The sequence below is a fragment of the Thunnus albacares genome, chromosome 17 (assembly GCF_914725855.1).
Source record: "Thunnus albacares chromosome 17, fThuAlb1.1, whole genome shotgun sequence".
Taxonomy (NCBI): Eukaryota; Metazoa; Chordata; class Actinopteri; order Scombriformes; family Scombridae; genus Thunnus; species Thunnus albacares.
The window spans coordinates 27,908,059-27,921,730 of record NC_058122.1 but is presented as its reverse complement, the minus strand read 5'-3'; the positions used below and the strand labels follow the sequence as shown (position 1 = coordinate 27,921,730).

The 13,672-nt window shown below is 40.3% G+C and overlaps 2 protein-coding genes across 4 annotated transcripts; both read left to right on the top strand.

Annotated features, from left to right (window-relative positions):
* Positions 1 to 510: 510 nt before the first annotated feature.
* LOC122966635 (serine/arginine-rich splicing factor 2-like) lies at positions 511 to 6,611 on the top strand. 3 transcript variants are annotated; one of them, XR_006398423.1, is made up of 4 exons: positions 511 to 1,119; positions 1,832 to 2,156; positions 5,169 to 5,239; positions 6,411 to 6,611. XR_006398423.1 is itself a non-coding variant. In XM_044330889.1 (3 exons), the coding sequence occupies exons 1-2, from the start codon at positions 743 to 745 to the stop codon at positions 2,133 to 2,135; spliced, it is 669 nt and encodes a 222-aa protein (XP_044186824.1). In that variant the 5' UTR covers positions 511 to 742; the 3' UTR covers positions 2,136 to 2,156; positions 5,169 to 6,611. The 3 variants fall into 3 exon arrangements, 2 of the variants coding, with proteins under 2 accessions (XP_044186824.1, XP_044186823.1); XM_044330889.1 differs by having other exon boundaries at positions 1,844 to 2,156; positions 5,169 to 6,611; XM_044330888.1 differs by having other exon boundaries at positions 5,169 to 6,611.
* A 4,442-nt stretch (positions 6,612 to 11,053) lies between these two features.
* LOC122967384 (eukaryotic translation initiation factor 1b) lies at positions 11,054 to 13,154 on the top strand. Its single transcript, XM_044332009.1, has 4 exons — positions 11,054 to 11,241; positions 11,986 to 12,149; positions 12,373 to 12,474; positions 12,650 to 13,154. The coding sequence occupies exons 1-4, from the start codon at positions 11,211 to 11,213 to the stop codon at positions 12,692 to 12,694; spliced, it is 342 nt and encodes a 113-aa protein (XP_044187944.1). The 5' UTR covers positions 11,054 to 11,210; the 3' UTR covers positions 12,695 to 13,154.
* The last annotated feature ends 518 nt before the right edge of the window (positions 13,155 to 13,672 follow it).

The window sequence follows — 13,672 nt, the reverse complement described above, 5'->3', positions numbered from 1 at the left end:
ACATATATACATACACACCCATGTATACATACATGCACGTGCATATACAGATTCATATCAAACCATAATAATTCTTTACTTGGAGGAAAAGAAAAAACAAGAAGAAAAATGTTTTAAATAGGAAGATATGCCTTTAAAGTAAGTATATTAGTATATTACTGTTGTACAAAATCAGGCCTTATAGTTGAGACGTGGCGCAGTCATTTTGACCAATTTTCATCAAAGACATCAATTTGAGTTCTTAGTTTTATGTTGTGTATTTCAATATTTGGCCGATAAAGTTGGGAAAAAGTCAGAATGTCAAAAATTAAAATAAAATAAATCAACAAATAATCAGATAAAGATCAACGTCAACAAACACCTCTCAAAAAGTTAGTTTTATACGTTTCATTTTATTTTGTTTGCTTTTTGAAGTGATAAAAATAAAAATTAAAGCAGTTCCACAGGATGGCGCTGATGGGGCAAATATGACAGAGCGCCTATTTAAAGAGTAGAAGAAGTCAGCGCCTATTTACAGAGTAGAAGAAGACTACGCCCACTGGCTTGTGCAGTGTGGAGACGTGGTGAGTCGAGCTGCAAGAATCCGGTTGTTTTGTGACTGTTCAACCTTCAAAGTACCGCAGGCAAGTCGATTTATTATAAATTACACCCTCGTATGTGTGTGTACAGTTTAACGAGCAGGTAGGCGGTGTTTTAGCCAGGATATTAAGTGTTTTGAAGAAGGCTGCGCTAGTTGAGCATCATGAGTTACGGTAGGCCTCCGCCTGATGTCGACGGCATGACTTCCCTCAAAGTGGACAACCTGACCTACCGGACATCTCCCGAAACACTCAGACGGGTGTTCGAGAAGTACGGCCGGGTAGGGGACGTCTACATCCCCAGAGACCGCTACACAAAGGAAAGCCGCGGTTTCGCGTTCGTGCGGTTCCACGACAAGCGGGACGCGGAGGACGCAATGGACGCGATGGATGGCGCGCTGCTGGACGGGCGGGAGTTGCGCGTGCAGATGGCCCGATACGGCAGGCCGCCCGACTCCCACTACGGAGGCGGCGGCGGAGGAGGAGGGCGGCGGGGAGGCCAGCCTCGGAGGTACGGGGGACACGGCCGCAGAAGCAGGAGGTAAGAATAACTCAGGTTTCTGAGGAGAGACGACGCTGAAGTTAGATTCCGATTCCCAGTTAAAGGCCCAATATGTAACTTTCCCGCATTAAAATGTCTAAAAACGATTGTAATTATTTTATATATTTTAATGAGTTGTGTTTTTACATTATCTCAAATGTTTCCAACAATGTTAAAACACCGGAATCCACAATTTTAATCAACTTAAAGGCCCGTTTTATTTGGTCGCCTGTCAATGGCGTCATATCCCCTTTGCGCATGCGTCAGCGTTGTGTTTGTTTGCCAGAATCTGTCATAAATTGGCTTTTTATCCAGTTTTAAGCCACACTTTTACACTATACTTTCTAGATCTTGTTTGTTTTTTAACTATATCTTTGACCAGATGAAGGATTTTAGTCGCCGGACGTCTTGATCATAAGTTACCAGAGAAACAAGCTGAGCAAATGCTAGCAGCAGCTCAGCTAACAGCCCCTACGGTCCTCCTGTGTCTGCTAAACACTGATTTTTAACGTGAAAGTGCTTTATTCATTCAATGAAGACGACAACTCCCATGATCCCATGCCACACCACGATGTTATCAAACTCCATCTTTTGTTATTGTTTTGATTGAGAAACCCAGTAGTGGCAGAAAATTACATTACATGTCATATTTTCCTCAGTTTGAGCTGTTTTCACATGGTAGACAATAACTCAACACACTGAATGTATCCAGCTCTTCCCCCAGCCCGAGACACAGGAGACGCAGCAGATCCCGCAGCAGGAGCCGCTCTCGCTCCCGAAGCCGATCCCGCTACAGCAGATCCAGGTCCCGGTCCTATTCCCGATCCAAGTCCCACTCTCCGAGGGACAAGAAGACCAAGGCCAAGTCCCCGTCCCGATCCAGATCGAGATCCAGGTCCAGGTCCCGGTCCAAGTCAAGGTCCAGAAGCCGCACCCCTTCCTCCAAAAGAGGATCCAGGTCCAGATCTAAAAGCCAGCCCAAGTCAGCAGCAGAGAATGGAGGAGAGTCCCCGTAGTGCCGAGCACATCAGCAACAGGTGAGCTTTGATAAGAAGAGTTTACTGTGCAGACAGGAATGGATTTTATCTGTAAAAGTTTATTTAACGTTGTTAGTATCAAGGTTGGAGATTAATTAATTAAAGATGTGCTGTGGCTAATAAATATAACCTCTTTATCAGTGGTTCCCAACCTCTTAAAATAAAGTAAATTCTACCTGGAACCTCGTCACACGTTGTGGCTTCTACCAGTTAAATAAATTAATTTCATTTTATCTTAATAACTTTTACAGGTTTAAGAAGATAAAATACAGTAATTAACAATGAATAAAGCAAATGTTTGAGGGTCGTCCCATCATCTCACGACCCCTTAGATTCATCCAGTGTCCCCTTGTTGGGGGCCCGACCCACAGGTTGGGAACCGCTGACATTATTTAGCTGCAAAAACAGTTAAGAGTTGCCGTATTTAAACAGCAGCTGTTGCTGTCCTGTAGGAAACACATGTTTGGGGTGGGGGGGGGGGGGGGTCTTGCTTGCCCTCTGAACTTGACCTGCAACACGAGATTCTTGTCATAACTCAGCCGCAGCTCCTCATCCTCACTGAATACTAAAGCAAAGTGTTATTTAAGAAGAACAGTTCTGACGGTGAACCAAATGTGGAATTCTCTCCTTCCCAAAGCTGCGGCATCCTGTTTTTTTTTTTTTTTTTTTTTTTTTGCTAAAGTGGAGTTTGAGCTGAGCTGAGGCAGTATGAGGCAGGTAGGAGGTGTGAGGCAGCAGGAAGTGTTGGAGGTTTGGTGTTGAGGTACGTCTGGGGTGGGTGGGGTTACTGAGATTTGTCCATCTCATCACTAAATCCATTTATCATGATTTAAGTACAACAGATTCTCAGTTAAATATATGTAGCAGGATGAGACGTTTGTTTGCATCTTCAGTCTTTAAAGCAACACGACCATGTTATCAGAGAATCTGCACACTGGTTTAGTTCAAACTGGTGCTGAGAAACACACAAACCAGACTCATAAAGCAACACAGTCAGTTTGCTCGTTGTGTTCTTGCCGAGTGCTCAGTTCACACAACCATCCATGTTTACGTCATGTTGAAAGGATCAGTCGAGACGGGAGAGATTGTTTACAACTTGTGAGCTTTCAGGTCGACAGACGGTCGGTTGTGTGACGGTTAAAAGACATAAATTTACAATAAATCTCCACATTCATTAAATCTTAGATTAATTATATTCTTCACATCCCGGCTCAAGGCTTGACGAAGGCGGAGAGATCACACATGTAACTGAAAATAGGTTTTATTGTAGATAAATTAAAGACAAACTAAAGAGGCAGAGTGTGTGACAGCAGCCGGTTTATATAGAAGCCAGTGAGTCCTGGTGAAACGCATCACACTGACGGACCGACGTTTGTTTGGTTTTTAGGAACTTTGGTTTTATTAAGCTTCAAGTCAGATATATCAAAGCTTTCAGAAGAATCAGCGTAATTATTACTCTGATGTTGGCGTGAACGTCGTTTACAGGTTGGAATCTGTTTAATTACAGTAAATCTGATACGACACGAAGGCAGCATCAGTCGGGTCTCAGTTTTCTTGATCAAAATCTTGATTGATCTTTGATTGTTGATTGAAATCTGGGCTTGTTCTTCTATCAGGTTTAAAAACACTGATGTGTCCTCCTTTGAGAATAACTCAAACAGTTTGCAGGATCCTGTGATTAAAGTCAAAAGATGAAATGAGAAACTGATGGATTTGAGTTGATACAGGATTTTATATGAAAAGTAAATTGTGATGCGTGTTATTAAATATACACCACTGATACACATCAGGGTTTTTTTTTAAAAAAAAAAACACCAGTATTTGATTAACTTTTTATTAGATTCATTGTTACTATCAGACGGCTGCAGCTAATGATTATATTCATGATTGATTGATCTGCAGATTATTGTCTCGATTAATCAAATAATTTAGTGAAAAATGCCTCCAATGAGACGTCATCAAATGTCGTTTTTTTTGTCAGTTTAACAGTCAATAACCCCAAAAATATTCAATTTATCATGTTTAAAAAAAAAACCCACAAAAACAGCAAATCTTTGCATTTTTGCTCAAAGAATAATTAAAACAAATAGCTGCTGATTCATTTTCCAACAAACCTGTAGCCTGAAACATAACGGACATCATCGCTGTATCAGCTGTAGGGCTGCAGTCTGCTGATCGATTAGTTGGTCGATATGCTCTTGTCCGACTAAATTCTCATTGGTCAAATAATCTCCGTGTTATTTTCATAAGGAGAAAAGTGCTACATCAACATCTTTCCAGGATTAATCCATTATTTCCTGCGGCGGGAGGGACAGACTAACAAATTACCTGTGAAAACAACGGGGGTGTATTCAAAACACCCCCGTTGTTTTCACAACTTTGAACTCGCCCAACCTAACGGAGACTGCTGGGTCTAACTGTACTCAACGTTTACTGAACATACTGAACGTTTACTGAATCTGTGTTTCTCCATAATGACACAACGAGAACCTCCGCCAGGCCAAAAAATATATATTTTTTAATATTTGATATCCGAATGAATGGATACAGCGTTTGGGAGTCTCTGTGCAGCGCTGTTCCGGTACGTGAGTCAACCTCTGTCGTTGCCTGGGAAACCACTGGTAGCGTGGCTCCGTTAAGGAATACGTCATTGCGTAATATGTTTGCGTAGCAAGCGGGAAAGAGCGAGGGGCAGAGAAGTGACGGTGGATGCGAGCGGAGCAGAGGAAAAGGTTAGTAGTAAGTTGTCAGTACAGTACAGACTACAGTGTGTCAGTTAATAAATGCTAAAAAGTCACGTCTATTGTTTCCCCAAATGCTGGAAAAGTAAAGGAGGTTAGCTTCAAAGTTAGCAACAATGGGTTAGCATAACCTGAAGATGCTAAACAGAGAAATACAGAACAGAACCCCCCCCCTCGCGCTACTCAGCTGATGTGTAGTTTGTTTTTGGGGGGTTTATAGAGTTTTCCAGGTAAAAGTTTGTCTCCTGACTGTTGTTTTTCATTCTGACAGTTTTCAGGTGAAGACGTAAGAGCTTCAAGTCCAAGACTGGATCCACACAAGCAACAGAGCCGCTGTGAAAGGTTATTATTGTGTCTTCCATGCTTTGGTCTGTTTTATCCTTCTTTTTTTTTTTTTAATTTCTTTGTGCTGTGATTTTTTGTTTTGTTTGTTTTTTTTCTTCTTCTTTTTTATAACATGTTTATTATTTTAAGAATCTGGCTTGATGTGGAGAGGGAATCTGTTCTGACCTGGTTTTTGTAATGGTTTCACTGGACACCATCAACAGCAGTATAAACCAGTTTAAAGTGGTACCAGTGGTCCCCTTTCATTCCAATTCTTCTCTCTGCAGCCTGTAACTCGAAGCAAGTTCAACTGAGTCTTTCGCTTTCTCTGCGTGTTAAACTTAACGTTTGTGACGTCAGATAAACGGCGTCACACAGACGGACGCCAGCTGATAGCGGAGGGTGAAGAAATTAAATATTATCTCCTACGATTCTGCATCAATTCACAAATTAAATTTCTTTTTAGATGTTTGTTAAACATGATGTTGATGGAATGAAAAAAGCAGAACTTTTTTTTTTTTGCGCTTAGAAAATGACTAAAAGGATCAGGAAAGTAAGACTTATCGTCTCAACTCTGCGTTATCACATCTCACCTTAGTGCAAACTTTAAATACTTTTGTTCGTGTCGGGATCCTGTAGAGATTTCGGGTTTTCAGTTTAGTCCTGGAGATGTGAGTGAGTCAGAGTTATCTGGTTAACAACAGTTGATCTTACTTTGTGATACAGGTCTGTAGTGTCCATAGTTTTATTATCAGGTTTCATTTTCCTCCCATCAGAAGAAGCCATTTATTATCTTACTATTCTTGGTAAGTGTGAAAAAAAAAAAAAAACATCCAAAATGACAAAATCCACAGTAAACATGACAAATCTTTCCTTTGTGTTGTTTTCATATCAGAAGTCACATATTTTTACATTTCTTTTATTCATTGCAGTCGCAGCTCAGGATGTGTTTGTTAGGCAGGACTGTTGTTCATCACAGATGTGTGTTTTTAAATGTAATAACATCTGGAACATACAGTACGACTTTGGCTCTATGAGTTTGGAAAAGTGTGTCAGGTTGAAACTCGGATCATCACATACTGGACTCCAGACTCAGCGTCTTGTTTTGTTCTTTTTAATTTTTTTGATTCTAATCCTGCTCATCTGTTTATTTTTTTGTTTTTTTTTTTGTTTGTTTTTTGTGCACTAGGCGCAGTTGTGTAGCAGTTGAGTTTTGCTGGTTAGCTGTTAAGGTGGCGTGTTGGATGTATCCTGTTTTCCCCAGAATGCACCTGTGACTACCGATGGTACGCTCGCTGCTGTCTCACCCTTTGTATGATGAAACGTTTCTCCCATTATGTCATGTTAGACAGATGTGACTTTTATTAAAGATTTGATGTTTTGTCTATAATGATCTTGTGTTTTTTTTATTAACATTTTACTTTGCTAATTTACAACATTGATAATCGGTATATAAACAGTTAATAAAACACTATAATGAACAGCACCAGTTTGGACACACTTTCTCATTGAAGTGAATGGGAAGGTATGACTGGTACTGTAGTTATAAGCAGATATAAGTGTTTATTAATGCATTATTCAACAACTATAACTCTTCCTGCTGTATAAACAATGAATAACATTATAATAAAAAGCTGTAATTGATTGATTTTCTATATTTGAGTGTCCTGCACCTTTTCTGAAACATCCAACTGAAGGAACAAGAAGAAAAACAGGTTTTTGAGCGGAGGAGGACTTGAACGTGTAGCAGGCTCTAAAGGGTCTCATGGATGGTAAAAACCTTTACAGAAACATTTAAAAAGTTTAGTGTGCAGAAATGAAAAAATAATATTCATAAATGTGTTTTAATGAGTGTATAATCACCTGAAAATAAGAATCTTTTTTGTTTAGACATCGTTAGCTTAGAATGAGCCCTTTATATCTACATGGGGGGGGGGGGGTCCTCGTCCACAGAGCCCGCCATGTTACACCACCATGTTTCTACAGTAGCTCAGAACGGACAAACCAAACGCTGAGAGGACCTTTCAGCCACCGTAGCTTCTCCTACATGCTTGGAAGGGGAGGATTATTCAGTTGGTTGTAATCTGCAACTTCACCACTAGATGGCACTAGATCCTACATACTGGTCCTTTAAGACATTTACAGCATTCTTCATAACGTGCTGCAGCAGTGACTCAACCGACCACTACAGCTGGTTTTGGATCCGGTCTGAAACTTTGGGCATAAAAAGTGAACGTTACATCTAAAGCACCTTCTAGACGGGCCTTTAAGAAGGAACCGCCTCCAGCTTCCTTCTCTTTGAGTGCTGTTTCTGGGTTTCCTTCCTGGAGGTCTCTCTCTTGGTCTTGGGCCGTCTCCGTTTCTCTACATCACGCAGTTGATCTTCTGTAGTAGCTCAATAACTTCAGCAGGATCTGTGTCTCTCCCTGGTGAAGTCAAGCAGGACCTGTGACTCCTATCTTCAGATCGTCTCCCTAAGTGAACAAGGCCTCGCTGCCTCTGCATTATTGTCAGTTTCCTGGTCTTCTGTGAATCTGCCAAGCTGGAGCGCAACCAAGAACACAAAAGAAGACCTGGTGAAGCAAGCGACACGCATGTCTCGATCTCCTCCACTACTTTCTCTTGTGTTTCCACGTCAGACGAATTTGATTTGGTGCTTTCAAACAGACCAGTAGTGTCAAGAGCAGCCAGATTTTGTTCCATCCAGCTCTCCTTTTTTTTTCCTGCTGGCACCTCTGCGTCACTGACGAGGAATCTATGAGAGCATCTGCAGCTCTGACTTGTTGGCAGTCTCTCTGTTGACAAGTAACAAGGCCATTATTGATGTCTGCTGTCTAATTGAACACAACTACAGATCACAAGTTTGACAACATTCTGCCGCCGTTCATGTTTGATCATGAAGTCAGATTTGTTTGGTTTGAACTGTGTTACATAACTGAAAAGTTAGTCAGTTATAAGTCAAAGTCTCAACTTCAAAATGTCACTTAATTAAAAGGACATAAGTATTGTCAGTCATCATACAGAATGACTTATTATATGTATTTAACTGTGATTAATTCTGTTGCAGAAAACATTTTACTAATTAAGCTAATTTGAACTTCTACATCTACCTTCACGTAATGTAATCAATATGCATCATATCTTATAAACTGAAAGTTTTGCTATGTTGCATCTCTCTTATTGTATATATTTTACAACAAATATGATTTTTTTTTACATTCTTTTGATATATATATATATATACATAGTCATAGGGCTGTGACTGTTTTCTGTGACTTCCTTCAGGCGTTGATAATGAGCTGATCATGTTCAGGCATCAATTGTTGCCAAAAATAGTTTTTGATGACGTCTACATGTTGTAACGAGTTTGGCACCTGTGTTACGCGTCGCTCCGTTCGTTGTCGAGCCTTCAGTGTTCAGACAGTTTAGTTAACAACATACATCTGGCACAAACCCAGCAGATAACACTCACTCCAGAAATCAATCAGTCAACTTCGTTTGGAAAAATTCATGATTTTATAAAGTATGAACGGGTGTGTAGCAGTGACACAGGCCAGGTGTCCAACTGTCTTGAACTTTATTATTATTATTACAACTTATTTGTGTTTACAGCGTTAAAACTGCTTTAAATGTTATATCTGTGCAGCTACATCCAACCAAGCTGATCCCAGTGTGAAGTCATTTAACCGTATTCAAGCACTGATAATAAGATTTCAGGAAACTTTGACGATTATCATGATAAAACCGTTTACCGTGATATTTCTACCCACAATAATCATCGTGTGAACATCCCTCGCTTCTCTCTGGAGCAACAGTCTGTCTTTATTACCTCCACGTCTGAGCATGTTAACCACCTCTACGCCCGTAAAGCTCAGCCGTCGATACAAGACGGAGTAAACACAGCTGTCATCGAAGGACAGGCTCGGTAAGATTCCTCTGCAAGACGCACAACAACATACTTTCGTTTCCAGAAAACTTGATCGCAACATATCTGAAAATGTGGAGAAATAATACGAAACCTGAAACAAAAGCACATTAATATTGGCAGTGACAGAAGAGTCGCCTTTAATACTGAATTAATGAATTTGTTTTGAGAAGAATTTAGTTTGCAGACAGGAATAACACACAGGTCACAGAAATACACAACTACTACACAATAATCAAGGACATAAATATATACAATCTACATATAAAATACATATCTTAGATGTATCTTTCACTTTTTATGTACAAGGTGGTAGAAGTACTCTACCTCCTACTCTCTAATATTTCTATTTCATATTTTTGACATAAAAAAAGCTGCAAAATAAAATGCAGCTGTTGGTAAACTTACTTTCACTTTTTGGAGATGTTTTATAGTTTTGAATGTTCTATTTAGCAAAAAGGTTAAAATGCATCAAAGCACAACAAGATGTAATATTAATGATTTTAAAAAGATTTGAAACTTAACACTGTTCATAAAGCCAAATGTTGGGTGGTGATGCTTTATATTAACTAAACTAAACGAGGCTGAAAAGGTTTGCCGGCCGTATTTGTTTTGTAAAGGCAGCTGACCTCATCTGATCTGTCCTGATGTTTAGATACTGAGTAGTTTCATTTTTATTTCATCATCATTTATATTAAACTTATTTTAGTTCCCTCCCCTGAATCACATGAGCTGTTATCTGAGATAAGAAAGTATGGACCCTGCATCTTTCTGCATCTTTAGTTTCATTCTCACCTCAGAAATAAGTAAAAAATCTAAATAGACAGGACAGGGTGAAGATGGGGCCGTCTTTGTAGAAAAGGACCCAAAATGTGGTATTCAGATCATTTACTTAAGTAAAATACTTACGTATTGTCAGTAAAATGTACTTAAAAGTATCAAAAATGAAAAAGTCATTATACAGAATGACTCCTTTCAGATTATTATAGATAATATACTGTATGATTACTATAACTGTTGAAATAACATGTAAACATTTTGATGTTGTAGCTGGAGCTAATTTAAATGTATCTACTGATGCGTATTTTAATCTATAAACATGATCAACGTACATCATATTTTAAGGATTAGTCACATGGTTTGCATTTAAAATCTTAATCTGTAAAGTACGTCACTAGTTACGGAAGCTTTCAACTGTGGATGTATATATATTTATAACAGATCAGTAATACACATAAGAAAATAAAGGAGCCGCATAAAAGCCAAAGCATAAAAAATAGATTTTAAATAAATATATATCAACACACATCTTTCAGAGGGGTTGTAAATAAAAGCATAGTTTTCACAGCTTTAACATTTTAACTTAGAGCTTAATTTAAAAACAAGCAGAAGAGGCTTGGACTTATTGAAGTGAATGAACAATTTTTTCAATTTTATTAGTCAAAATTTGAAATACACAACACACAAATAATACACGAATACAGGAAAACCATCACACAAAACACACAGTAGAACAGATCAATGAAGGACATAGAACAACATAAAAAGCACAGGAATAAAGTCATATATATATATATATATATATATATATATATATATATATATATATATATATATATATATATATATATTAACAATAAAATAAACAAACAACAACAAAAAACCTTTAGAAATAAGAGAACTGAAGATAAATAAAATTTAAAAATAACACGTAAGTTATTTAATGCTTTGGAAATTTACAGATGTAATTTTATAAACGTAATTTATAAAGAGATGACGTCACTGTTCCAGTAAAGTTGAGAAATAATAGGGCGTGGTGACGCCGTCGGCATCTGTCCCATACGTACGTCAGCGACGTGCTGACGTTGGTTTCGGGGCGGGGCTATAAAGGCTTGTTTTCTAGTGCTTCGGACTCGACGATCTCCATTTTGTGAGACTTTGTGAAGGCGAGTCCAGCGTCCCCGAGGAAAGGCAAAACCCAGATACGACAAATAAAAGTCACAGTTAGCCGACGAACCGCTCGCTAACCAAGTTATTATCCGAAAGGAAAGCAAATCTTATCGTATGTCCGCTATCCAGAACCTCCAAACTTTTGGTAAGTTGAATTTTTAACCAAACTGATCCGTGAGACAAGGTGGGGGAAGGGCGAGAGCTAGCGAAGCTAACCCAAGCTTTTTATTCAAATCTAGCTGATATTTTCTTTGTTGCAAATGTTTCTTAATAATTGTAACGCTTGTCCTTTTAAGTCATTGATTTGATATTAATGTTAAACTTTTAAAAGAGAGTCTGATTTTAGCCGACTAGCAGGCCTTTGCTAACGTCCAAACGGCCGCCATTAGGCCTGCATTTAGCTACCAACGCGTTAGCTTATTCTTCATCTCCGTTAGTGGTGCTCAAGGAATCTGTTAGTTGCCGAAATCCGTAACGTGAGATTTATTTCACCCAGATTAACAGATGATATTTTGCTTCGATTCACGTCGCGTAAACCGTAAGTAGCGGTACCATGACTCGGCTGTTATCCCGAACACAGTCGTGTTTTCTGGCTGAAGGATGCCGCTAACCGCCGCTGTCGGCCTCCTGTAAGCTGTTAAGCTGTATATTTAGCTCTTACGTCTGCGCACTTCATCTGAAATATGATTCGGCTGAAGAGAGATGCCAGGTGACAACAGGGTGGATGAAGAGTTTGATTTTAATATATGGTCACTGGTAAAATTATTAAACATTTGTGTTGTGTGTGTGTATGGTCGGGATAGGGAAGCAAAGCATCACATTTTCTGCACACAACCTAGCTTTTTCTGGAGTTTGATCTTTTTTTCCCATGTTTTTTTTTTCCATCCAGACCCCTTTGCTGATGCAACTAAGGGTGATGACCGCCTCCCAGCCGGGACAGAGGACTACATCCACATAAGAATCCAACAGCGGAACGGCAGGAAGACCCTCACAACTGTCCAGGGCATTGCCACCGACTATGACAAGAAGAAGCTAGTCAAGGCCTTCAAGAAGGTACGGCTGCGGATGGGGGCGGGCACTCAAATGCTTTGTATATATGTGTGTTTCCTGGGGCACTTTCAAGCTTCCTGGTTGTAAATACTCCTGGTAACACCCAGGTGTAATTAACCTTGGTGTTTTCAGTGATTATAAAGAGTGGTAACTACCTCAGTTTGTGGTTAATGCTGTGTGTTTTCTTGCCACCACTGATTGTTTTTCTGTTCTTGACCCTCAACAGAAGTTTGCCTGCAATGGGACAGTGATTGAGCACCCAGAGTATGGTGAAGTGATCCAGCTTCAGGGAGACCAGCGCAAGAATATCTGCCAGTTCCTCATTGAGGTGGGTATTTTATTGTTTCACCACGTGTTGTTGGGATAACTTTTCCCAGCTGTGAGTGTTTGTCTCAGCTGAGTTGTTTTCTTCTTCACGGGGGGACAGCAGTAAGTCGATATGTGATGCACAGACTGAAGGTTGGGCTCATTTTAACATCGATCTCTTGTTTCTCTTTGTGCAGATTGACCTGGCCAAGGAGGAGCAGCTCAAAGTCCACGGCTTCTAGAAGCTGCTAGCAGCCCTCTCCCCTTCTCTCCTGGAAGGCCATCAAACTCCCCCCACCCCTCCCATCTCCCCCCCCCCCCACACTCTCCTCCCATCCTCCTATGTGCTGCTGTTGCTCTTCCTCCCCCCTCTCCCCCCTCGCAGCCCCACCAGCTCCTATTAGCTAACACGTGAATTACCTCTGACAAACATGGGACTCTGTAACACCACCGCCCCCCTACAACACCAGGGGGCAGGCTCGCTCTCACAAAGACACACCACTGCAGCTCCACACAACATCAGGGATGAGTGGTGATGACCCTCCCACACACTTCCTCCTTCCTCCCCCCTCCCCCCTTGTTTATTTCCTTTTTTAATTTTTTCTTTTTAGGTCTCGTGCCACAATAAAAAGGAGGCACCGTTTCATGTAACTTTTTTGTTTTGTACTTCAAGGTGTTTCAATAAAACAATGAGTCTCCAGATGTTGGAGTGGAGTGGTGTCATGGGGGAACGGGGTGGGGGTGGGGGGCGAGGGGGGGGTTGGGTGTGTGCAGGAGGGTCATGGTGTTATAACAGTGTTATCTGCTCAAGTGGGTGAATTTTTTTTTTTTTTTTTTTTTTTTTTTCTTAGAAGAACAAAGGCTGCAGGTTGTAGGAGGGGAATGAAGATGGTTTTGAAAGAAGTTTGTTTTCCATCTTTAAGTTATTTCTCTCTTCAGTCTGCCTCAGTTCCCCCACTAGCAGTGTTTACATGCCCAGCTGCCTGCTGTCAGGTGCAGAGCGGAGGTTGTGTACCCATTATATCTTCACCGCCCCCCCCCCCCACGCCAGCTTATTTATGTTTCAGGCTCTTTATTTGATGGCACATTTTTCTAATTTTTTTCATTATTTTATATCAATCCAAGTTTCAGACATACGGGGTCTGTTCAGTGGTGGTCTTACATTGATCAGAGAGGCCTGTACTGAGGAATGCTGGGTCAATCCATGATGTTACTAATGA

Bases quoted from the DNA above. Each gene is read 5' to 3' on its own strand.
- LOC122966635 (XM_044330888.1), top strand. From the start codon at position 743: ATGAGTTACGGTAGGCCTCCGCCTGATGTCGACGGCATGACTTCCCTC. The intron at 1,120-1,831 runs GTAAGAATAACT...GAATGTATCCAG, and splicing joins CACGGCCGCAGAAGCAGGAG to CTCTTCCCCCAGCCCGAGAC.
- LOC122967384 (XM_044332009.1), top strand. From the start codon at position 11,211: ATGTCCGCTATCCAGAACCTCCAAACTTTTG. The intron at 11,242-11,985 runs GTAAGTTGAATT...TTTTCCATCCAG, and splicing joins CCAGAACCTCCAAACTTTTG to ACCCCTTTGCTGATGCAACT. The intron at 12,150-12,372 runs GTACGGCTGCGG...GACCCTCAACAG, and splicing joins TAGTCAAGGCCTTCAAGAAG to AAGTTTGCCTGCAATGGGAC.